The sequence below is a fragment of the Salarias fasciatus genome, chromosome 5, assembly GCF_902148845.1.
Source record: "Salarias fasciatus chromosome 5, fSalaFa1.1, whole genome shotgun sequence".
Taxonomy (NCBI): Eukaryota; Metazoa; Chordata; class Actinopteri; order Blenniiformes; family Blenniidae; genus Salarias; species Salarias fasciatus.
The window spans coordinates 17,596,608-17,622,788 of NC_043749.1; the positions used below are offsets into that span (position 1 = coordinate 17,596,608).

Below are 26,181 nucleotides of genomic sequence, written 5' to 3' on the forward strand. Positions count from 1 at the left end.
ACTGCTTTCCTTGGAAGAGGAGATGGCCCCGGCGACCCCATCACAAGTAATTAAGAGCTATATGCGGACATGGAGTTGGACTTCACTGGAACTGCTGCGCTGGAGCATATTTATGACTTGCCAAGTGATGTCATGCACATTTGTTACTGCGAGAGAGTAAAATCCAGATATAAATCTCACATACAACATTTTCCTACAGCGGACTTTTTATAGCCCAACTAAAAATGATTATATTTTATGCGTCCCGTTGCCTCCCGTATAGACTCCCATATGGTTGATGAGGAATTTAGATTGCAAGTATACCGGGCCCATACTGCTCCTACATGTTACACATTAAACGGGTAATGATCAGGTGCAGAAAAATCTCAGATGCAACAAGCAGATGATTTATGGTGTGAATGTACTGGAGTGTATGAGTGGAGCTGCCATCCATCAGCTGTGATCCATCTCCAAAATTAAATCAACTCTGTATAATCAAAAACCAAATAAAGCGAGCCATGATTCCTCTTCTCCCACTGACTTTACCTCTGTTTAATAAATCCCTTTACTGTTTCCAAATGCTTATGAACTGAGCTCCTGACATGAGGTCCACTTTAGAACTGATGGAAAAACTTTACCAATGTCGAAAGCTCCGCCCCAATGACCCCGTATGAGACACTGTGTGGGGGTTTACCCTGGGTTTCACAGAGTCGAGGTTTAAAAACCAAAGGTGAATGAGCCTTTTCCATCAGTGCCCCTCAACTTTGAAATGGCAAAACCGGTACCGTCGTCTCTCTACCCATCCAGATAATCCCATCTTAAAGGGGATTTTGTCTTTGATTGCATTATAGTCAACGCAGTTTGTGCACCGCTCCTTATCAATAAAGTGAAAAAATCCAAATGACTGCCGCTGCCATGACTTCAGCTGAACAGCAGAAGAAGACATGGGCTGCGCAGTGATGTCAGTGAGTTTGCACGGTATGCCTGTGCGTGGATAGGTTTCATTCCACTTTTCCAAAAACATGCATTTGAGGTCAAACAGTGATTCCAAACTGACCTCAAGCTGTATCAAAGATGGACGGAGCTGCAGACGAATAATCCATGCGTGCAAAAACCAGCTTGAACAAATAAGTTTCTGCGATGCAGACAGCAACGTGCACCATTGATACGGCGTCTGAGGAGCAGGAGTGTAAACTCCAATCAAAAGTTCAGTGGAAGCGAATGACTCGTGTGGACAAAACAAGAAGATGATGAATTGTAGCATGTGTGACAAAACCCGAGTTTGCAATGCCACTTATATTAAACAGAAACAATGTGAATGAACTGCGAGCAGAAATAAGAAGTCGTGTTTATCTCCCCCAAAGTAAATATATATTATAACACTGCCAACAGGAAACCACTCAAAACAACAGCAGCCCGAGGAAAAATCCACCGCAAACCGAAAACATGAGCGATCATGTTCCTCCGTTTCTAAACTCTCAGCCCGAAGCAGGCATGGCGAATGTCAAACAACCAAACAGTACGCACATGGGCAGACGAAGGCAGCACCAGAAACTCTATCGAGTAGCATCATGTGTGTCACTGCCGTCCACTTCTTTAAGGAGAAAACCCACCGGAGATAAAACTTTTATCGCTTCAAAATCAAACATATTTGCTGATGAGATGCTACTATTCACAGCAGGTAGCTTCAGAAGAGTGAAACAAAGGGGCGCCTTAAAAGGTGAGTTACATATATCTGGAACTATAATGTTTAGTGAGTCACACGCCAGTGAGGTTATGTCAGATGTGACAAAACGAAAAAGAAGGAAAGAAAGAAAGAAAACCGTGTCAGTGAGCCAGAGAGTGCTGTTGTCTGACTATCACCTCCCTGGGTGGCCATCGGGAAATATAAATAGAGCGAACCTGAAGCACCTCATATTGTCAGACAGCCACATTTCGCAGGGCTTTATCTTGGAAAGCATCAGTGTGGACACAGTGAAACAGAGCCACGGACGGACATAACGCATGCAGTTTGTTCTTTCCCTCCCAGAGGCAGATTTTTCAGGAGATTTCAGTCCAACACATATTACGTGTGACCTTCAGGGACACACTTGGCACCCGTCCCAGGCCACGAGAGTTCATTAATTTATCATGCTGGAGGGCTTACCGGACTGGCAGCCGGGTATTAGAGCCTAATATGTAGTGGGTCAACTGTCATGGCTGCTTCTTTCCACTGGAGAGTTGAAGTGTGTCAGTGTGGGACATCAGACCACCGACTGCCACCTGTGTGGTTTTCCCACACCAGCATGGACCCCCGATCTAATCCCCACTGTCTGACACTCACGAGCGTTAACATTTCCCATCTGATCATTGAGAGATAAAAGGAAAATGCTGCTGCACGTACATCCTGACAAAGTTTTAGAAAACAAATTTATGTTTCCAAAGTTGTATTTTAAGTTAAGCAGAGTTGCCACGTCTCACTGACAGACGTTGGTTTAAAACTGGGGTTTCTGCCCATTTGAGATTTGAGGTTAAACCTTGCAACCATGAGTTGGAGTGTGTGGAAGATGGGTGGACAGTCTATAACAGGAGTGTCAAACTTATTTTAGTTTGACATAAAGTCCACTTTGATCTAGAGTGATCAGTCAGATGAGGATCATCTGTAAATAATCTGCAAGCACCTACAACTTTTGGTGTGAAGAAATATGAGTTCAGGTAGATTTAATATAGTTTGTTTTTTTTTAAACTTCAAAAAGTTTAAAATTGCAAAGAAAAGTGAGCATAAGGTCAACATAATAGCATTTTTTGGAATGTCAAAATAACATTTAGATTTGCCCACTTAAACAATGCAGTTATGAGGAATAAGTGTAAATACACGGTTTGTGTTGTATCACGCCAGTTTGTGTTTTCGTTGTGTTGCTCTGACTTTGAAGCTCTCGATCCGCGGTTGGAGGTCAGTGAGCAATCTGAGTCTCGACGCGCGTCGTGGAAGTGCGCTCTGGCACGGAGAGCAAACCACTCCGGGTTCCCGTCGACGGTCCTCTGCAGCGATTTTCATTACCTCTGCTCAACGCTTCAGGCTGAGAGCACGGAGTGTGATTATGGCGCCGGTGGCTCTCTGGGAGCTCACTGCCACGGAAAAGCATCTGCTGAGGGCAGCGGAGTGGTATAATCATAACGACGGGCACGATGGCTCTTCGCTTTATATAGCAGCAACAGGATGCCGGAGCCAGTCCGTCGTCTTTGAAGCAAATCTCTGTCAAGGCAGAGCGTGAGGAGATGAGTTGAAATTACATCCAGCTACTCAGGAAAACATTTCGGTCTCTTCTTTATGACTCAATAAAGAATTTCCTTCTGCCATGTTGTCCTTTTTAGTTTTATAATGAAAGAAAAGCTGCCGTTTTAATGTGTTTTTTTCATTACATGTTGTAAAGTTTCATATTTTAAAAATATGTCTCGCCCTTTCATTAGGTTGTGGGTTTGAGTCCATGCTGGGTTCTTTCTGAAAGAAGTTTGCATGTTCTCCCTGAGCACACCTGGATTTTTTTTTTTCCCCCTACAAATCCAAAATGTATTCACTGGAGGCTGTGATCTAAAGTGTGTCTTTGTGCCTGTTTGTTCTGCAACACTCAACAAGATAAAACAAAACAGGTAGAGGGATATTTTTTTTTTCATTTTATATTTTAGTTTAGTTTAGGATATTTTTTGTTGTTCTTCCCAAAATCAAAGCTGAACGTGTTGCACAGTGATGGAGAGGACAGAGCTCTGGCCTCACACTGACAGAATCACCAGTTTGAATCTGGAGGCCTTTCTGAGTGGAGTTTGCATGTTCCCCTGATGATTCTTCTCCCCAGCTCTCTGGTTTCCTCCCACAGTCCAAAATCATGCTTCGCCGATTATGGATCATGAGGAAAAAGTGTAAAACTGTAAATGAAAAACAAAGCTGGACACAAAAGAACTGTAGATCTAAACTCCTTCATCAGACTATGTGAGCTTTTTGCTTTGGCAACAAAATAAGAGAAAACAAAGAACAAACAAGCAAATGAACTGCACCAAAGAGTAATTTATTGAAAGTTTTGCTTTCAAACACATTCAATAGAAGTTACAGTTTGTTCAGACAGTCTCCTGTCTTCAGCACATTTCTTACATTTCAGCTGCTCTTCACGACCACCTCACTGATTTCGTCCTGCTGTGTCCTCTCCTCACCAGGTGTTTCCTCCTCTATATTGACATTCCGGCTCTCATCACTGGACAGATTCCGCTGCTTCATGCTGTCTGCTTGACACCAATATTGTATTTGCAGGAGTAATGTGATGCACTAAAAGGCACTTTATCATCAGCACATTTCTTTGTGATCACAGAAGTCGGTTTAATGAAATGAGCTCTGCAGTGACAATGTACCACGTCTTTCAAGAACAGCTTGGCGAGGCAGGAAATACTAATACTAGGTCTTCTCAACCGAGAGAAAAACTCCTTAAATTAAAAACAGCACCGTGATAAACAATATCACATGAACTGGTGATGCGTTTTCAGCATCAGTTTTCACTTTGTTCACATTTTTAAAGTGTTACATGACTTTGCATCTTAATGCATGACTGTTTATGTGATCAAAGATGAACTCAATGGAATTTCTACTGCTTCTATTTAAACTTGACTGTTTTAAACCAATTGGCCATTCTTAAAGCTCACTTTTTGTATGAACACTATTATTTTATTTCATGTTGCTTATGTAATTTAATATTGATCATATACCACTTTTGCATGTTTGAATGAGTATTTAAAACAAAGCTGTACATATGTATAGCTACATATAATTGTTTCTGAAAGGCTGTTACATTATCAGTGGTTGGGATATTTCCTTAAATTACAATGGGGGGAAACTCATTTTTCACAATGGGAATATCTGTCCCACCAATGACAGCAGAAGATTTCAGGTCAAGTCCAGCTCCAAATTTTAACCTTGCAGAGAAAGCGACTAAATTAGAGCCAGTGGGAGTTAAAACTGCTCAGTAAGCTTCATCTTCATTCAGTATATTTACTGAAATCGCAAGTTTCACAGCGATTTTCAGTGTGATTGAGGATCAGCAGATCAGCAGAAATGAGCAATGCCATGAGAGGCTTCACTGTGATGGTCTCGTTTATGTGGTGTGTGTGTGTGTGTGTGGAGGGGGGGGTGTCTCTGTTGCCACGGTGATATAGTGCTGCGGTGTCATGCCTTGGTAACAACTGTTGAACTGTGGAGGCGATGTATACACACTGAAGCCACTCCGAGGCTGTAAATCACGGCTCTGGTTTCAGGGGGTCTCGCACACTTTTAAATGTGACCTGCTGGACGTCGGTGCGACGCCGAGGCTTGATGCAGATTTACAGTTGCGGTTTTCATGAATCTGTCGGACACGCCGATAATTTTGCGGGGGAAAATGTTTTTTTTCTACACGAGCTGCACAAGCTTTAATCAAAGTGTTCCAACTGGAAAAGTGCAGGCAGGAAATGCTTCTTCCTCACGGTTCAAGTCACTTCTCTTTTCTTTTTTTCCTCATAAACAGGCAAGCGCTTCGGACCAAATTTAGAATGAGTGTTTGTGGGACGCTGGAAAGTTTTTCGATTTCCCCGCACGCACGTGATGACGAGCGGACGACCCTCTGAAATGGTTGCAAACGGCATTCACCGAATGCATTCTTGGAAAAAAAGGATCACAGGCTGCAGGATCAGTGTGGGAGAGCATCTTCGGAGAGGTAGCGCTGTGTTGATACAACCTCAGCCAACATAATCAGTAACAATGCAGCAAGTGGACAGTAATGCTGAAGACAGGAGAGCAAACACTTTTTGTTCGAGGGCTTGGAGGAGTGGTAAGGGGGAAAAGAGAGAGAGAGAGAGAGAGAGGGAGAGGGAGAGAGAGAGAGAGAGAGAGAGAGAGAGAGAGAGAGAAGGGGTCAGATCCGAGTCAGCTGGTGCCAAAAACTGGACGGCATGAAGCTTTCCATCTTGTCTGCGAAGAAACCCAGGGGTGCAAAGAGTGTGCTGAAGAACTGAAGGAGACAAAAAAAAGCTGAATTAACTGCTTTGCTAAACTTCGGAAACGATCGCAGCATGTTTAATACTCCCGTCTTTTAGAAATATACACAACACATCCACAACGTCGTGTCAAACAAAAGTGGCGGACAAAGAGGGGATTTCACTGGGTCTGTGTGAAGACCTCACAAAGTGGAAAAACACTAATGTTTATATTTACTGCTTTTCTTTTTTTTTTTTTTTAAGATAAGAATCTATCCGCTGGGGAATGCACTGCTTCACTAAGAACGCAGACACCCAGATCTCTACAGCTGGTAGCTGAGAGATCAGAAATACTTAAAGTTACATTAAAGATAATTAAAGCTTTGAATGCCAAAACTGAAACTCTTCATTAGGTCAGATTTCTGACACTTAAAGCTAATTTTTAATGCTTATTCTGAGCAGCCTTCTATTATTTCTTTTGTGTGTGTGGTATGAACTGAAATGTGGCGACTGGGTTGACAGAATGACGCTACACGGATGTTGGTACTTGCTAACTCGTTTGGTTGATAGGGGCGCCGTGTTTGGAAGAAGTGGCTTCTATATTCCTGTCGCTGATGTTCTGCTGTTTAGCTGGATGTGTAACATCAACACATGGTTTCATGCGGTCTCTGGCAGAGTTTATCACCACAGGTCGTTTTAGGGTTGATTTCAGTTTGTTTGGTTTCATGTGAAGCATGCATTAAATGTGAACTTTGGAGTAGATAAAGTTCACTTTTCCACAGTTTCACGCCATCAGCGCAAAGAAAATGACGTATTCCGGGTTACTTGCAAGAAAACTACATAAATGAAAAACCAATCTGCAAAAAGCCAGAGGACGGGCTCGTCCAAAACAGATAATGCATCAGCTCAAAGCGACTATAAAAGGTGGAGGATGTGCACACGACGACATTCAACACACATGTTTAAATTACTAAGTAACCCTGAGACATCCTCTAAAATATGATAATATGATTTCTGGTTGAAGCTCCTTGAGGTGTGCTTGATGCTCTTGACACTTTAATGGTCTCATAAGTGGTTTTATCATCCAGGCCCGACAAGTGAAAATCAAGTGCCGTTTGAGCCCGTTTAATATATGAAACAAAGTCCACAATCCCCGCGGCTCCGCTCGCCATAAATAATCTGCAGTCTGACTGCCACCGCCGCTGCCTGCGCATTCAGAGGAACCTGTTTTTCCTCAGCAGGCAGCGAGGACCTCTGTGTTCCTCCCTCCATGCTCTCTATCTCAACGTTACACAAACCAGGCTCGCTGTAAAAATCCCAATCTGCGCCCAATCTTTCTCATAACAAAAGGACGAGCACTAGATGTTCTCCGTGGCCTTGTTTTCGCTACAAATCTATGAATCCATGTAAAGATAGGCCCTAATAAACAGGCCGACCGTAAACAGAGGATTAGACGGAGGACGGAGTTTTGCCAAACTGGCTAAAAACAGATAACACAACACTTCCTTCATAAATAAACACTGAAGAGAAGCCACACATGCATTTGCAGCGTCCAAAGCCTTCGCGGACGCTAGGTTTTGCTCGTATTGTTCTGCTGTTGTCGCTGATGTCCGAAGTTGGACCGCAGAGTGTTTTGGTAAACAGAGGCTTCACAGGCCTTTCGGTTCCCGTTCGGCGTCGCTGACAGTGACGAGAGACAGCAGCGACCGCACGAGCTGAGAGGTCCGGCGCACAAACACAGATGGAATCGTGTGTAAATTTAGCATCGTGACAATCGTGACCCAAATGATCACAAGTATCCCTGCTGCGTTTGTAGAATGGGGACGAGTGTAAACACTGCGAAAGTACTGATTCACAAAAAAAATCATTTCAAGAATCAGTCACGCTTGCGAGACTAAAAGCATCTAATAATTTGAGGTTAAGGAATATTTGAGGTTCTATGCTAGGTTATTATCAGTAAAAAAATAAAGCTAAAATCTGAAAGAAAAAAATGGAACAATCACACAATTGCCACAAACAGACTGTGACAAAAGCTGCCAGGTCAACACTGAATCTATAGCATTTACCTTAACACAAAGCCATTGAAAACATTTCATTTTCAATGAAAAAAGACAAACTTCAACATCATAAAATAGTGCAAATGACTCCACTTGTCTCTTTGAATTCTGTTGCGTACAGAAATGCAACAAATGGATCGACTTTGTTTCCAAATCTGCCAAAAGACCTGAAATCTTGTTTACCGCAGTGTTTCTCTGCGAGCTGATGTTAACAAAAGCCTGTCACTTCTTTGGCAGCACGATTCCTGCCTTCATCTTCAGAAAATGGCCGCTCTAATGCTTTTTCACCACAGCTTGATCGGGGTCCAGCGTTGTGTAAGGTCAAGATGACATTTTTTTTTTTTTTATGCTACATAATCAATCAATACAAACAGGTAATTTTATAAGAAAAACATTTACAGTTTTGCAATTTGCAAAGTCATTTTGTGGATCAGTTTGTGTGCTCTGGGGGGGGGGGTGGATTTGGTCCTTGGGTTTGAAAAGAAGAGGTGAAACACAACGTACACAGAGGGCAGCTAAGCCAACACACAGTTCTAGATTATGTGTGTTCATCCTTCCTCCTCCTGTGATCACTTCGTTGCAGGATCTCATGACGATGTGCAGCATTAAACTGTCCGGACAGTAATTACCTTTTGATTTAGCAAATGCTGCAATCTAAAAACGAAGGACCACATCCTAGAAAGAGAAAGACTTACTGCTTTGGCAAAGACACCCATGAGCTCCGGGAACTGATGTGTGAGCATGGCCAGCATGGCAGTGAAAGAGCAAAGGCCTGCTGTGAAGAGGATGAAGAAGGGAAGCTCTTTCTTTGGGTACACAGACACCTCGTGGAAGGCTGAAACAGAACGAGTCGGAAACGGGAAGAAGACGCAGTCATAATCAGAGCAGATGTGTATTTCAGAGTTGGAGCTTGAGGCAGCTGCACTTACAGGGCAGCAGCTCCCGATCTGCCGTCTCTGTGCATCCTGGGTAGGGGTAAAAGAGGTGACCCTTCTCCAACGGATAGGGAATTATTCGGAAGGCTGCAAATTCATAAGAAGAGTGAGAAACTCACAACAATTTAAAATGAAAGAACATATCTTGTGTAGCAGCATGCCTGCATGGGTAGGATAATTAACCTCATCAACATGAAAGAAAACTTAACACTGAAAATTATCTGCTAGGTTTGGTAGTGTGACACGTACTGCCCTCCCAGGTGCAGTGTAGTAGGTTTAAGGCTCCTTCTGCTCTCTTCCAGTGCTGCAGGTGGAAGAAGGCATACGCTACTGCCTCGCTGTCCCCCCTCTTCAGGATGTGCTCTGGAGGCAGGATCAGGCTCTTCATCTCTAATAAGTACTGCAGAAGAGAAGGAGAAGGAACGTGAAACACCGCTTTGTGCTCATCGCTCGTCTCTGTCCTGTAAGAACTGTCCTTTCTGTCTTTTTAATGCATGGAAGTGGACGAACTGTGTGGATGCAGTCCTTCAAGCTAATGGGAATCGCAAACACTCATTTTCTTTACAATGCAAAGAAAAAAAAGAAAGAGAAAACTGAACAGATTGAACCGCAACACTGAGAAAACGAACACACACAGGATGTTGCGTTGTTTGTGCTCAATGAGAAGCACCGATGCAAGTTTGAAAAACAGCAAAATAAAAAAAAAATCTCCTGGTGGGCCAAACCTCCTCCTTGTGGCTTTAATGGTTTCATTCACATTAGCTCCTTGTTTCTCAGTCAGTGCTTTACTTAATCTATCTATTGTGCAATTCCCCGTGGCTAACTCCCCGCAGACTGAAAACATATTTTCTTCATGTGAGGTATTTGTTGAGAGCCTTATTTTGCAATTGTTTAAGGTGGGAGGGAAAGAAAAGCTCTCTAGAGCCGTGTGTGTGTGTGTGTTATTGTTACAGTACATTCATTCCATGAATGTGTAACACCCCCCCCCCTCACCCTTTGCCTACTGTGTAAGTTTGTCCCAGTGAGTCAGTCGGTTCACTGCGCTGACAAAGACTCACATCCCAGAGTTAAACCTTACAGAGTGGGACAAACGTGATGAAACGAGGTTCCAGAGACACAGTGAGGATACGATCCTTTGTTTTTTCATTTCATATTGCTGTAATTTTCCAGTGGAGACCTCACAAATAGACGCACAGCGGCTTTGATGAGCCTGCCACTCTGGTTAATTTATGTCTGCGGTGCCCCGTGTGGCAGGGGGCCGTGTTACACAAAACCCGTGTGCGGGGCTGGGGGGCCCCCTGGGCTGGATTCCCAGGCGGCCGGCTTCACGGCACTCTGGATCTCAGACTGACACTTTGGGAAGGTTACCCCACAGCTAATCCTGTCTAATCCCCTCCATGGTCACAGGCTCAGCCGGGCAGCCATCCATCCATCTATCCAGCCAGCCGGACCCCGCCGCTTCACCCACGGCCCCCCCTGCCTTAGCCTCCGTCTCTCCTCTCGCCCTCGTAATCACGGCCCGCCTGGGCTCTCCGGCCCGGCTCATCCCTCGCTTTCTCCAGCTCGTCTTCACAGGCCATGGACACACACTTCCACGTGTTTGAGTGTTTTTACATGAATCAACTACTTTTTATGCTAAAAAAAAAAAGGGATGCTCCCTGATTATAAAGCTGTGAATTGAAATAAAGTCAGCTGATTATTCTACATGTTCCAGATTTCACTACAATCCTTTTCCATCTTTCCACCTAAACAATTTTACATTTGCATCTTCCTCCTTTCATCACTAAAAACTTCAGCTTCCCTGGCAGACTCTGAATTCAACGGTTTAAAGAATAAAACACACAATTTATGAAAACATTCAGAAACTTGGAAAACTAATCTAATCTACACTGACAAAGCAGCTTTCCACCTGTGTCACCTCTGATCCACAACTGGAGATTATTTTAGAATTTTTGTCAGTCAGATCAGGCCTTGAAATGAAACAATGCTCTAATAATAAAACTCTATCTAATTCGACTTGTAGTTTTCCAACATGGCATGCTGTACAGTTTTAAAATCAGCCATTTCTGCCCGAGACATGCCATTTTTCTGTTTGCCTTCTTCCAATTCACGAGGCAGCCAGCTAAACCTTCACCGAGGATCGCCGTCTCACAGCTCAACCATTAAAATATCGTACATTTGATTGGTGTAACGTCACGCGGGAACCTGCATGCACGTCCAGTTGGTAGTAACTGGATATTTTACAAGCCGCTGCAAATATTTTACACATATTTCTCTGTTTATATGAATCTGTCGCCGATAATGAGCGGGGCGGCACGAGGCACGCATGTAGGTGCGGGTCCTCTGTGTTTTAAGATTAACAATTTAGAGAGGCTGGCTGCTCAGCTGTCCTTCCTCGCATGCCACGGCATTAGACCTGGTGACACCTCAGTCGCGGCCCGCCACCCACCGCCCCCCCTCCGCTCCGCGGTCTGCTTCTCCACTCCCTGTCGCCTCTTTGATGAAGGGATTGAGTTTCATGTGTTCTCCTTTTATCCCGGGCCAGTCATAAGTCCGCAGCATAACTCATAAGCCTCCTTCTGATTCTAATCAGCAGCACTTTGCCTCGAACAATGGGACGCACACACATGCACACACACACACACACACAATGACATCAGGACTTCATGTGTGTTTCTATGGATGAGCGCGTGTGTGAAGTGAAAGACCCTTTAATAGAAAGTTTGTAGAGTTTAGAGGAGGAATAAAAACTATTCCAGTGACACAGACGGACTACTCCACCCTCTCCAACAGGAAAACCCACTGGTGGGCAAACCTTAAACTACAGTGCCATTCTGTGAACCGCTTCTTTTTCGGGGTTTTTTTTTTTTTTGAATCAAACTTCATCCATCTTAATTCAGAGCAAACCCAAGACTGTTTTGCTGTCTCAATTTACAAACCAAATAGCCAATTTCAGAGGGTGCACTAAGAAAAACTGCACTTCTGAGCCTTGGCAGGCAATCTAGATGAGAAAATGTCAACCAGAATGGGGTGAGATAAGAAACTGCCGCCCAAAGTGGAGCAAACTAGCAGAGTAAATGGGATCCGGTCACCCCGGCTGCTTCCAAATGAGCCAGCATGGACCCGAATAGTAGTAAATGTAAATGTAAAGCAGATTTAGGGTAGCAGGAACACTTGATCAGCAATCCAAGCATCTGGGAAACTGTCAGTTTCTCAACCGCTGGTCTGTGGAGAGGCTAATTGGAATCGACAGGCAGAAGGAGGAATGGGTGGAATATAAATGGAAGAGGACAAGAAGATGAGGAGGAGAGGAAAATAGAAGGGAGCAAAGCTGAAGAGGAAGAAATTAGAGGAAAGATGGAGGGCTGGTGAGGAAGAGAGAGGGGGAGGTGTGGGCGTGCACTGAAACAGCTGTGGAACTAAAGTGTGTGTGCGCGCGTGCGTGCGTGCGTGTGTGTACAGCCTTTTGAGCTGATTGAATGAACTCATGTGATGTAGCCTACCATGATATTCAAATATAATCTGCTTCGCACGCACACGCATACACACGCACGCACATGCACACACACACTGTCATGGGTGACCTAACAATGTTCCTTCAGTACTCCAACTCTTCCACTGGGCCACAAGGTCTGGGTCTGTTTTTTTTTTTAGAGCTTATTAGATCAAGAAGTGTGAAAATTTCCCAATTTTGCATTTTTGCTCCCTTCGCCCTCCAAGCTGCTGGTTGTTCTGGAATTATTTGTCTCTTTTTTCTTTGGTTGATGTGATGTAGATACAGAAGACTTTCACGTTTTCTGTTCCAAACTAAAATGCATCACTGAACCCTCCACCTGTCATTTCTAAAGTATTTTTCCTTAAAAAAAACAAACAACAAACAAACTGATATCAGGGACAGACTGAACACACACTCGTCTGACTTGTTTTAATACTTGCGTTTTCCCAACTTGTTGTTTGTACTTTCTTTTTAGCTGCAAATGCTATTGATCTGAGTTAATGTTCAATTCATAGCACAGCGTCAAAACTCTCAGTGAATCACTGGTGGGGAAGTAAACAGTTTGTGTCTGCACTTCACACATTTACACATGAAAGCTGAGCAAACAGTCCGATCTGCTGGAGGGGATTTTGCTGCTGCTTATGTGGAACGGCGGTGGAAGTAATAAAGTAGAGAGAGGAACTGTTGTTTTTGCTTGATTCCAAACTGAGTCTAAATGCAAGCAGCAGAGTTCAAACTGGAATCGTTTTTTTTTTTTTTTTTTCCCCATCGCATTTCAGTAAACTTTGGGCCACTCACAGACAAATATAGTAAAATCTCCAGAAATGTTTTGAAGGAGTCCCTTTACTCCGGTTGAGTGTAACACTAGGAGTTGTTTTGAATTTTCCACAGTGGCACAAACGCTGCTTCATTAGGCCACCTAAGAAGCCGAAAACAATCAAGAGATTTTCTCAACTATGAGGAGCGGAAAGTCCCTGAATGAACCGCATGTGGTGGTTAACACTCCCGACTCACAGCTGAAACATCCCCGGTTTGAGCCCAGGTTGTACTGAGGGGCTTTTCTGTCTGTTCTCTGCATGTACCAGGATTTTCTCCCACTTTAATCCCAAAGTCGAAAAACATGAGTGAGTCTGAATTGGCTGTATGTGTGAACGTGACTGTCCTGAACTGGTGACCCGTCTCCACCTATAAATCTGCCGGGACTGGCTCCGGCTCTGGCCCTCCACTACCCAGAGCTGGATGAATGGAACATGATTGGAAACAAAAGTTTTTAGATTCCACTCTGAAATCTGACAGTCTCAACTGAGCAAAAAGATAAATCAGAATTTATCTGAAAAAAGTTTAGATTAAATTACGTTAATGGTTCCCCTGTCTTTTCCCTTTTTTTTCCCCCAGAGTATTTCCTCTCAAATGAAAAAGTTCCACTAACAGAAGGTGAATTATAGAGTGATTTCTCTATTGCCAGTAAAAAAAAAAAAAAAAAAAAAAAAAAAAAGGGGAAAACTAATCTCAGCAATCAAAATCAGTGTCAGTGTTCATATAAACTGCTGCCTGTTATTTTAGGACAGACTCACTGATTGAAGTATTTCAGCTGATGGAAACTTGACGGTGTGATCCGGCCAATTCATTTCACTTTTGCATTAAAATCTTTGCCAAAGCATGAACTGGTCCGTCTCCACTGTTTATGAAAGACGGAGTTTCACATGAGACGTGAGGCTTGTGCAGACTTCACAGGTGCACTCATCATTCAGACATGCCAGACAACACAAAGCAGCGGCCCCTCCCTCCACACCGCTGCGTTTTCATGCAGCAGGTATGCGCCAGATCCCCAGAGTTCAGGGCCGAAAGAACGGCCTTCCAGTAATCCTCCATGAAAGGTGTGTTAAAGTTTCATAAAGTCATTTCGCTTTTTCAGAGAAGACACTTTGACAACATGGGCAGCGGCGGTCTGTCTGTTCGGGGGTGAGACGACATGAGAGGATCAGAAAGGGGGTGAGGGCAGGTGATGAGAAGAGAGCGGGAAGGACGTCACTGAAGATGAGGGTCCTCACTTTAAAACCAAAGCCTGGATCAAAGAGCTGGGGGACGTCTCCCACATACACACGCACAAACACACCGATTATCTCTCACCTTCTTCTTCAAAAAGAGAAGAGTCAGCGAAATGAAACAACACCAGAAGACAAAACTCTCCTGCAACTAGTGCATCGTTCTGAGTGTGCATGTGCAGCATCTAATCCAGTGGGAACTGATGTGTTCTCCATTCAGCTGCACAGCACTGGGACTAAGCTGATATATTGACACATTTCAATGTTTTTAACTATTTCTTAAACTATTGTCTTACTGAGCTGCATTTAAAGCGCATCATAAAGACATGAAGCATTTTAACATTGTTTTGCTTGAATATACCTGCCAAATATGAATTTATATCCCATAAAACATGTAGCTTTTTAACCGCATCAGGAGTAAAGTTGAGCACTGATGAATCAATAATGTATGAATGAAGACCTATACTGACACCTCCTGGTGAGGCAGGAGCACATCTACAAATACAGGCTGTGACGGGAGTATAACCATAATCATCTGAACATTCACCCGTCTGCCCAACCCACAGACAGGACAGTCATGTTTTCTCTTCTATGTAATCAGGATCAGGTCATTTCTATTCGCAGCAAAGCAGATTCATTAAAAACAAAAAAGAAAATCAGAGAAGAAAGCCAGATTAACAGTTGGTGTCCATAACAATCTGTGATTTAGATATTAACTGACACATTAGCTGTGTGAATACCACTAATCATTACAGGAGTGTATTGATTACCCAGCTATTTATTTCTGCTCAGATTTATCACGAATGACCATTTAACACCAGATACGGGCGCGGTGTGCCTGACTCTCCGACAGGTCGAGGCACATCCGTTTCTCCACTGCGCGCCACATGACAAAAGAGATCAATCATTTTTAAAGGCTCACATCTGCCGTCCGGCTATCGACTGACCTTTGGCACGTGTGGATTGAACTCCACGGCTCTGTGTATGGCCTCCACGGCGTTCATCTCTGCGGTGCTGAGCCCCCGCCTGGACGCCGCCTCTGGAGAAAACCTGAGACGAGAGGGAACCACTGCAGCCTCGCACGCTGGACCGAGCGGTGAGACAGCGAAGAGGTGACGTACTTATCTGATACAGCCCGCGCTTTCAGCAGTGCAGACGTGTAGCATATAGTGGCTGATTTTGGCAAGCTGATGTCTGGAGAGAAGACAGAAGTCGTGTACATGAGAGACTGTATAAAGTACGCACAAAGCCTTTTTTCACTGGGCTTTTACCAAGTTTAGGACATTTTAAAGGTTTTTTTCCACAGAGAGAACATCAAAAAGAGCTTGATTAGAACAGGATGGGTTGTTTTTTTAAATTTTCAAATCTCATTACTAAAATCAAGGCAGTCAAACCTGAGAGAAAACTTACTGAACTCGTGTGCAAACTGGTTCCCAGAGCTAAAACCAGTAAGAGCTCATTTTGTTGCTCTGGTATGGCATTAAAAAGCATTTAACAGCCCAATCTGTTGTTGGTGTGTTGTTCTTCCAGCTTGTCCTTGCAATTTAATTTAGAGTTTTTTTATTTTCATCTTGATTTCCCTTTCAAGCAGGTTATCTCTACAAGGCTACCTTCTCTGAAAGCCTTTCTTGTCTTGTTCGACAGGTTTTTTCATAGATTTTTCACACCCTGGCTTTACTACTGGGAAATATTTTGACAAGCTGGTTTAGACTCACTCAAAGAGAACCTCTGGACCATTTCAACCTGGTTTATGTTCACTGAGTTTTTTTCAGTTACCAAGTCTGTGTTTGCAATTTTATTCTCAAGGGAAATTGTTGACATTTTAAATGAAACACAATCAAAATATTTCTCAAGGCTAATCCTACTTAACTGGAAACCTCCTCAAAAAGTGTTGAAAAACCTAAAATTGAAAAAAAGGTTAAGTGAAAAGGTGACTGTATTTTAATTTTCATTATTATAAAAGAAAAACTCATGAAAGGAACAGATTTCAGCTCATCAATGTTACTTGTGTATTCAAAAGGGGAAAAAAAAAAATCCTCCTTTTAAAAATGTTTCTTGTCTTCATTCAAGCACGACGATGCTGAGAAGTCAAAATGCTTGAGCTTGAATCTCACCGTCGTATTTTGCGAGCACTGCTTGGACATCGGCGTACGCCTGGAGCTCCAGGAGGGCCTCCAGAAGGTTTTCATGTATATTCAGCATCCCCAGCAGTGGGAACTCCTTCATTAACTGTAAAGCACAGAAAACAGTAACAGCTGCTGATTGCCAAACATCCTCTAAACAAATACGGTGTCAATATCACAGCTTTACTCTCTTCCAGGTTTCTGGCCAGAAACTCACATCTCTCATCATTTTCACCGCTTCTTTGATCCGTCCCAGCTTACGCGCGCACATCGCAAGTCTGCGTTTAATATACACCAACAGGTTGATGTCTTTTCCAGCTGTGCAGAAAGAACATGTGAAGGTTTAAATAACGAAGGAACCATCAGCATTGAGAAGATCAAGACTGAAACATCACAATAAATGTAGCGGGGTTATAATATGTTGCATAACTGGCTAACAAACTAAATATAATCAATAAAATAAAAAAAGGAGATGTGTCAATCTTTTTTTTTTAGATTTTGAAGGTTTGGATGATAAGAAATAACCACAGGATAGGCAGGGGGTGAACACAAACAGGGAACTGTTTCTTTTCAGCGTGTGGAAAACTATGTGACATAAAAATAAAATGAATTGAGTGAAGTTACTGTTTAGCAGGAACAAAGATGTGAATTCTTACCGATACTTAATGCTTTTTAAAGGGCGTTCAGCTTCTGTTATAGTTGTGGCTTCTTCCTCTGCTAGGAGCACATAAGCTGCAGCACATCTACACACACACACACGCACACACATATTATATTAGCTTTAATGACTTCATAAAATATTACAGTATATCACTGCGGCAAGACAAAACTTCCTCCAAATCAATATTTTCACTGATTAAACTTTGTCATATGTGAATATTTTCTCCAATCTGATGTGGGACAATATTAAATCAAACAAACGTTCGTATTTAATCAAATGTCTTTGTCTTTCAGCTCCTCTATTCTAGCGGCAGCGTTCAGACATGGAGAGGATCGGAGGGGAGCAGCACTTACTCGTGGTTCATCTCTATGGCCGGTACGCTGCTCTGATCCTGGCTTGAGGATTTCTTTCCCTCCAGGCCTCTGCTATCACTGTGAAGAAGAAGATGAATTCTGGAGAACTACTGACATGAACTCAGAGCTTTAAAAACACTCCACAACGTCCACCAATTCCTCAATGCCTTTTTTTTAAATGTTGTCGCATTTGTTTATCGACTTAATCCCTCAAAAGTGAAAACTTCCTAGGGGTATTTGAAGGGTCAGATTCTACTTGACACCTTTTCACGTCACAAAAGAAACAAAATAGCATAATGCACAATTTAATGAGTTGTCTGGGAACTGATCAAAGGGAACATATTCCATCATTTACAGCTTAAAAATGTCTAAATGGGAAAATATTTCTCACTGTGTTTCTGTATGAGGTGACATCTCTTTCCTACACTCTGAGGATCTGACAACAAAAGCCCACAATCTGCTGATTATCACTGATTCAATATAGTTTTGTGGTTTTTCATAGTTAGGAACATTAAAAAAATTAATAACCTCAACTAACAAGTTAGAGAGGGTTTTGAACGTAAAGGAGCAAAACACATCACCGTTTATATCAATACATGAACGTTTGTAATTTTTTTTTCTAAAGACTCACACAATTTCTCTAAGTCCAGATACAAGTAAATCCAATTTTGACATAACTCCTGCACTGGTCAGTAAGTCATTGTGGTTAGTTTGGAAGAAACTGGAACATGTGGGGAAGTTCCTGAGTGTGTCTGATCACGGTTTAACTCACCGGCATCTTCAGGCCTCAACTGCTGAGTGTCTCCTGTGAAGAAGGTCTGATGGTCCTGAGCAGACAGGTTCATGTCGTAGTAGGTTAAAGGCTCTTTTCCGGTCACCCAGGTGTACCTGCAGCACACGTTATGCTTCCAATAACACTGAAGTATCTTTATAACATGAAGAAACTGAACAATTAAGAAGCCAAATGTGTTAACGGATTCCAAACATCTCATTATACGAACCTGTTATATTCTGCTCCTCTAACAGATTCAAAGGGTTCCTCCACACTTTACATTCTACAAAACAAAGAGCATTGCTGTTAATGTTCAAAGCATGACTGACAACTGTTTTTTCCTTTTTCTATTGTGTTATTCACACGTTTACCTGAGACGCTGGGCCGAGGCTCCGCCTCCCCATTAACTGATGAGAAGAGACCAGTGGTGGAGCTGCTCTCCACTCCGCCCAGCAGAGGACGGAGGTGGCTCACCGACACTTGCTCGATGAAAGAGGTGCCGTATTTACGGAAATACCACCACTCAAATATCTGAAAAACACACAGCGGAAACACTCCTAAAAAATGGTTCATGAAAGAAAAGCTGGGCTTCTGCAGGAAGTGCTATCACGTATATGAAAGGTCTGATAAAAATAAGATTTATTTTTATTCATGCAACATAACATTGAAATATTTATCATCTTCCTTTCTGAATAAATCATGGTACCAAAGATTTCTTTAGTGTCTGCCATCGTTCTGGGTTGATTTTGTCCTCATGAGTGCAGTACATATACAGCTGGTATATGCTGATATGCTGAAGTTCCAGATAACTACAGTCAGACTCCTCATCAGGACCAAATCATTCATCTCCTACACAGATTTATCCAACTTAAGGTCAGGGAGCCGATCCCAGATGGCGCTGAGTGGAGGAGGGTTCACACCTTCAGTCACTCCAGAATCACAAATCAACCTTAAATGCATATTTTTAGACTGAGGACCGAAACCACAGTATATGGGGATTATCCATACACACATATGGACAACCATTAAAGATTTACAGAACTATGTTGATATTTCAGTTTATTAAAGCTGTATAGGAGCTGCTCAGCAGCATGGTGGCTGGTTAGCACTCTCATCTCCCAGCCAGAAGGTCTCTTGACGCATGTGTGGGTTTCCTCTTGGGTACAGCAGAGCTCTCCCACAGCCCAAAAATACCTGTGGCTGTGAATGTGAATGTGTGATGGTGTTTCTGCCCACCACATGATGGACTGGCAACCTGTCCACGATGTACCCTGCATTCAACCTTTGTCAGCTGTGATCAGCTCCACTAATTGCTCTGTGAATACTTCATAATGAAATGCATAATAACATTAACAACATCGAGTATATGTATGTATACTCACTCACAGTGATCAATGATCAAAAGGAGTGGAACCCAGCTGACTACGAGTGAAAGTAGAGTTAATGTTTAAATAGCGATGTATAGCGATGGCCTCGAGGTTAGAAAAAGCAGCTTGGAATTGGGAGTTCTCAGGTTTGAATCCCACAGCTGACAGGTCACCACTATGGGTCCCTGAGCAAGACCCTTGAACTCCTCCAGCTCCCCAAAGCGCCGTAATGTGGCTGCTCCTCCACATCCTAGAAACAGGATGGGTCGGTGGAAAGAAGAAAACAATTCCCCCAAAAGCATTATGCAAGTATGATTTAAAAAATGTCAAATGCATATTTTGGACAGTGAATGCGACACCAGGGACGGTGGAGCAGTGTTTATTAGCTGAAAGGCGAGAGTGCTAACCATCTGAGATCAAATCCTGGCTTTCTGTATAGAGTTTGCCTGCTCTCACTGTGTGTGTGCGCTTTCCTCTGGGTCCTTCAGTTTCCTCCCAAGGTTGAAACACACATATGTGAAGATAGACTGTGACAATAAATTGCCCCTAGGTGTGAATATAGGTGTCGTCTCTCTGTGTTTGCCCTGTGATGGACTGGCAGCCCGTCCTGGTCCTGCCCAGAGTTTGATGGCATCGGTTCCAGGCTGTACAGAAGATGGATGGATGAAACCACAGTCCCTGATTAAAACCCACCGTGTCCTCACAGGACTACTGTCGTTTCCCCACCACGCTGTCGTGCAGCACTCATGATCATCTGACATGGTTTTAGCGTATTTCTCGTGCAGCCAGACAGCTGACAGCGAGCCAGGTGTTAACTTACAAGGATGAGTCCAGAGATGAGGGAGGAGGTCCCGGTGAGAGCCACGTAGAATTTAGGTGTTAATGTGTTCAAAAACACCGAAGCTGAAAGGGGGGGAAAAAAGCAAAGTAACTTAGCAAAATCAGACCTCTGAAACTGAACAGAGGGGAAACACACCTAACCGATGGTGAGCTGATATCTAGCAAGCAAGATAAAGTTTACAATGGAAAAAAAAAACCCTGACGGGTAGCGACTGCCAGCAATGCGGGCTACAGCTAGAAAAACCGCACCTATAACTGATATTTCTCCCTGTCTGTGAGCAGAAAGACCCCGTGCTCTAGTCCGCGGGTCCCCCACACGGCGAGCTGTCACCGCCGCCGCTGCAGACCCGCCGACAGCCCCGGAGGCTAACAATAGCGAGCTGCTAGCAGCACTAACTCACCTGACGTGACAGTTTCCTGCAGTTTGAGCGGACTCCACAGCACGTACACCATGATCAGCACCATGCCCAGCCAGATGAAGCACACGTAGGTCCATGGACCAGGGACAGCCACGACTTGAGTTTCTCTGTGAATCCGAGAGATTGAGGATTACTGCCAGTGGTGTCCTCCATGTTTCTCCGGATGTCTGTAAACAGAGGAGTCACGTGACCGACCGCCGATAAGACCTCTACTTTGAAAGAGCGACTGAAAAAAACACCGTTTCCGGAGGCTACAGAAAAAAATAACAACACGTTTTATCTGTATTCATTAACTTTATTTTTTTCCCCACAGCGATATGAAAATTCACAGTTTGAGAAGATCCCTTTACTTGAAGAATTCTGTTTGAAACTGGCTTACATGTGCTTGTTTTACGCTGCACATATTTTATTTATTTCAGGAAGAAGTTGTAATTTCCTTTTCTGAAATTCTGATCCTTATTTTAACTTTGTACACTACCTCCTGTATCTTTTTGTTATGTAGTAAATGTTTTCTCAGCTCTAAACACATACTAGGAAATTAAGAATAAATCTCTATCTATCTATCTCACAAATAAATGGCTGACACTATGAGGGTTTATTTTTTTGTTTGTGTTTGCGGTTTTTTTTTTTTTTGTTTGTTTGTTTTTGTTTTTTTGTTTTTTTTGTTTTTTTATACCGCGGTGTCGACATCTATGGGTAAATTATCATGACGAGTAAATTATTGTTATTACTGTTATTACTGCAATACTGGAAAATTCACAGTAAGCAGACATTCTTAAAGTGTTTGGCTCCAGGTGAAAACAGAACATTAGGAGTTGGTGAATTTATGTATCAAAGGCCTTTTTCAATACATTACAGCATACTTGTCTCTTCATAGCTAATGAATGTATGGCTTTATATATTCTCACAACAAGAGACAGCAGAAAAACATCCTCAATAAGCATTTCTGATCATTAAAAACACTGTGAAATGCTGAGAATACCGTTCATAGTGTATGAGTCATGTATTTGAATTGAGACTTTCCAATGCCAAATAATTAAATCGTGAAAATAAACTATAAGTCAGAGAAAAAGGTTGCACCAGCTCCAGCCCCCTTCAACAAAGGTGAGCTTATATCTGCATTTTTTCCGCATGCATACCATGTGGTAAGGTGATATTTTGTATGCACAGAACTATGTATAATATACACAAATCTAATGCAACAAGGATGTTTGTGCTGATGCTTTGGAGACTGTTTGGAGGATATATTTGTCTCCCTTAAGCGTAAACTACAAGTTTGATTGCTGTAGGTCTGAATCTCTTGGGGATATTTTGCTGACATTTATCATCTGATCCGTAAATGAGGCAAAACCGAGGCCGAGATCCTTCAAAAAAATGTGGTTCTGTGCCTATTACAGGCTGTATTGCTCTTTATGGCCAGTGAGGGGGCCATTGCACCATAAAACCACCCACATGTGTTTCCATCTGCAGACTGCAGGTGGAGACAGTGCTTAGCTTTGTTTGCTTTCTCTTAATCTCTCTCCCCCCTCTCTCTTCTTATAACCATCCTCTAGAAATTCATGTTTTCAGACCTGGGAGTGTAATTTTCCCCTCTCTTTTTTCATCATTCTGTATGTTGGATTCATACGACTTTTTGCAGCTCTTCTGTTCAGCAGGAGGGCTGAATTCAAATGTTACGGTTTTGTTTAAAGTGCCTGTGAGTGTTAAGTTAGTTCCCTTCCAATTGCATGCACACTCTGAGATTTATGCACACATATGGATGCATATTTAGGACTGGTAAATCCTGCAGCAGTTCTCTCACCTTGTGTGATTGATCACATCTCCACACCGGGCAGGAATAAATGTGATTTGTTGGAGTGCATTCTACTTGGAGGTACAGGCACTGAATGACAGAGAGCCAGATTTGCGTCGTACTCACACATGCCCCTTGGGTGTTTTCTGCCTGATGCTGATGGACAAGAACACGCAGGGTTAAAGGCCTGTATACTAAATCAGGTACAATCACTTTAGAGGTGAAAACATGCCATGATGCCACTGACAGGGAGGGAGAGTGCGGGTGGGGAAAGAAAGGAAGAAAAAAAAAAAACGAAAGAGGTTTGTCGAAGTTTCTGTGGAGAGCGCACGCGACCTGCATGTCTACATGTATTTTCAGATGAGATGATATTTTCTAAATGACCTCGACTCTGTGACTCATTCGCTGGAAACACAAACATGCACAAACAAAGCCAGTGTTAGCCTCTCTTGTACGTATACAGCGTTATTTATATCTGTAATAATCCAAACTGAGGGTAGTTGGTTTCTAGCGAAGATACCTGCAAAATCCCTGCATGCACCGTCGCAAATTCTGAATATTTATTCATGTATTTATTTATCGAGGTAAGTATGGGTAAAATGGAATGCAACACACACACACACACACACTCGAAGAATTGCAAACAAAGGCCAGTACCTCAGTACAAAATGTGTCTTAACCTGTACACGGGCAGGCAGTGTGCAGCCGTGCAGAAGCAATATCCTTCATCATTCTGCAGTCACCTGTATACTTAAGGGTTCATTTACAATTTCACATCTGGTATCCATCCAGCCATCCTGGACTTCGTGTTCTGTTTATGTAGTTTCTTTCTTTTCTCTCCTTGAAGCTTTTAAGAGTCCTCTAATCATACATAATAATCAGGGTTTTCACTTAAATGCACTGCATTTCTCACTCTCATTATTACTTAAGAGGCTGTTCTTTAAAGCTTGGAAATACCTGGTGTTCTCTTGATCAGATTACTCACAACACTGCTGGTTTCAACAAAAACTAAATATATTTCGGAGCATTTTCAGCTGATTGCGTGATTTTACTAGTAGTCAGGTTTCTAATTCCACCGCCTGTTGTAAGTGAAACATTTTCATACAATCCAAGCAAAGATTCAATGTATTTTTAATGAGTGATCAAGTTGGCTTTGTGTAAACTGCACACGTACATGCGAGTTGAGCGGTCGTTTGTCAGCAGTGCTTTTGGTGGTCTCTGCTGATGGAAAACTTCAAACTTTATGAAACTGGCTCATGTCTCCCACACTGCTTTCTCTCCTCTAGTTTATATACTTGTCTCCATTAAGGGACTCTCCCTCCACAACCCATTTCTCTCAAAACACTTCATTTTCAGAAAATGTGTGTTCTTCTTCTTCTTCTTTTTTTTTTTTTTTTTTTTTTTTTTTTTGCATCAGGAGACCGTGCCGTTTGACCACATCTGAAAGCAATGGTGCCGCAGAAAAATGACTTCCTCCATGACAGAGTCAGACGCCATGGAGCAACAGTTCAACCATTTACTTAATAAATCTATGAAGGGCAAAACTCACCAATCAAACAGGAGCAAGGATATACTGTACAACCTGAATATGACTGATGCACTCCCATTGATTTATATGTTTTTGATTTCTTAATAATACTGACTCAGATGAAGTAAAATAGAACAAGGAATCAGGTTTCTGAAATGTGAATAATCACTTTGTGTGAAACATATAGTAGCACAGGAGTGGAGGGAGAAAACATGGCTGAACAGCATGAGTGTAGCTCTGCTGGCTTTTATATTGTATACAACGAGAGTCTGCTGTAAGTATAAATGGAAGAGGCAGAGATGAATAATGCATAAGAATTACCTTCATGCAGTCGGGGTCTTCATTTTTAGGAAAATCAAAGCCAAGGTGCACTGATAAAAACACAGAAATTCTAACTAAACAGCAGTGCATCAATGGTTGCAGGAGGTTGAAAGGAGTTACAGCTCTCACAGAAAGGCTTTCACTGGTATACACATACAAAAAGCAGGCATAATGATGGGGTGAGAACAGTAAAGCTTGTTTTATTTTAAAGGTATTAGATTGCTTGTAACAGAGATTAACTGTTGGATGTCATGTTAGAAAACAGGGTTTACATTCTCATCTTTTGTTTCTGGTATTATTTTTAAACAGGAAAGTGCTGAGAACAAAGATACAGGCCACCAAGAAAAGTAACATTTTATAAATGTAAACTAAATAAATGAATAATTGGGGAAGAGATGGATATGTCTGCCACAAACAGCATGAAACAAGCCTCGAATTGTGTAAAAATTAAATGTTACATGCAAATTTAACTGGATTGTCTATAAAAATGTAAACTCATTTCTTACAAGGTTGAAGCTCGACTCCGATAACAACCAAATCAATCATGAAATAAGAAATCCATCGAGTGTTAATCTAAATTTAGCACTCAGTCACTCTATTCCACAAACTATGAGTTTCCACCCGTTGAACAGAAGGCTAAAAACAAGGCTTGGTTTCAAACAGTAGCAATAGCACAGCATACAAATAACAATATATTTTGGAAAAAAAAGCACAAAAAATAATTTTTGCTATCAGTTGTGCTAAAATGGCAGTTTGTGTGAGCTGCGCTTTCAGTGAAATAAAAGACTGTTATGAATTGTTGTATCGTTGAGTACTGTCATCTGCAGTGATGACAACACTGTAAAATTGCTAATGTAAGTCAAATTATTTTGGAAGAAAATCGCTGAGTGAACCACCTTATTAAACTCATCAAAGCTCAACTCTACTTCTCATTTGGTATTAGAATATGAATCTTTCACAGTGGTTGTTTGCTTTGGTTGAATTCTCATCATTACTGATGCTATTTCAGATGTAGGTCAAGTAGTTTAATCAAGAGTCACTGTGAAACACTAGAAGTGGAGAGAGAGAGAGAGAGGAGAAAAAAAAAACCTAGCCACAATGCTGACACTGTGAGGCCATCCTAACAAGTACAATAAGGCTTTATGCTAAATGCAAATGCTGGCATGACGAGCGGAGCATGCAGATGGTTCACAGGAATACCATTTTATCATGTGAGGACACAGATGGATAATAATGTGATATTTGTGTTAAGTCCTGCAGATAGTTTGACACGAACCATCAGAGAGTTATGAGACCAGCAGAGTGTAATTTACCTTCAGTGGTCGAAGTTTAATGCTTGTTAAGACACTCCATTAAAATGTTTAAATGTCACTGTGAGACGCTGTCATTCTAATCTATTATCTGCTGCTCAGCGCATCCCAACAAAAAGTAATGAACTGATCAAAAATGACCATTCACATACTGAAAGGCTACAAAATGGTAGATTATCTTCTCATTCTTCACACAGTGAACGATAAACT

General features: G+C 42.3%; 1 protein-coding gene across 1 annotated transcript; it reads right to left on the reverse strand.

Annotated features, from left to right (window-relative positions):
• Window positions 1-4,007: 4,007 nt before the first annotated feature.
• LOC115388884 (suppressor of tumorigenicity 7 protein-like) lies at window positions 4,008-21,203 on the reverse strand. The gene is given in 19 exon segments (XM_030092193.1): window positions 4,008-5,987; window positions 8,705-8,844; window positions 8,939-9,031; window positions 9,194-9,344; window positions 15,433-15,535; window positions 15,607-15,679; window positions 16,600-16,714; window positions 16,826-16,926; window positions 17,265-17,281; window positions 17,283-17,351; window positions 17,623-17,644; window positions 17,647-17,700; window positions 18,395-18,510; window positions 18,624-18,645; window positions 18,648-18,677; window positions 18,766-18,925; window positions 20,582-20,664; window positions 21,003-21,099; window positions 21,102-21,203. Coding segments are annotated over 19 exon segments (1,614 nt in total). The 5' UTR covers window positions 21,174-21,203; the 3' UTR covers window positions 4,008-5,891.
• Window positions 21,204-26,181: the final 4,978 nt, after the last annotated feature.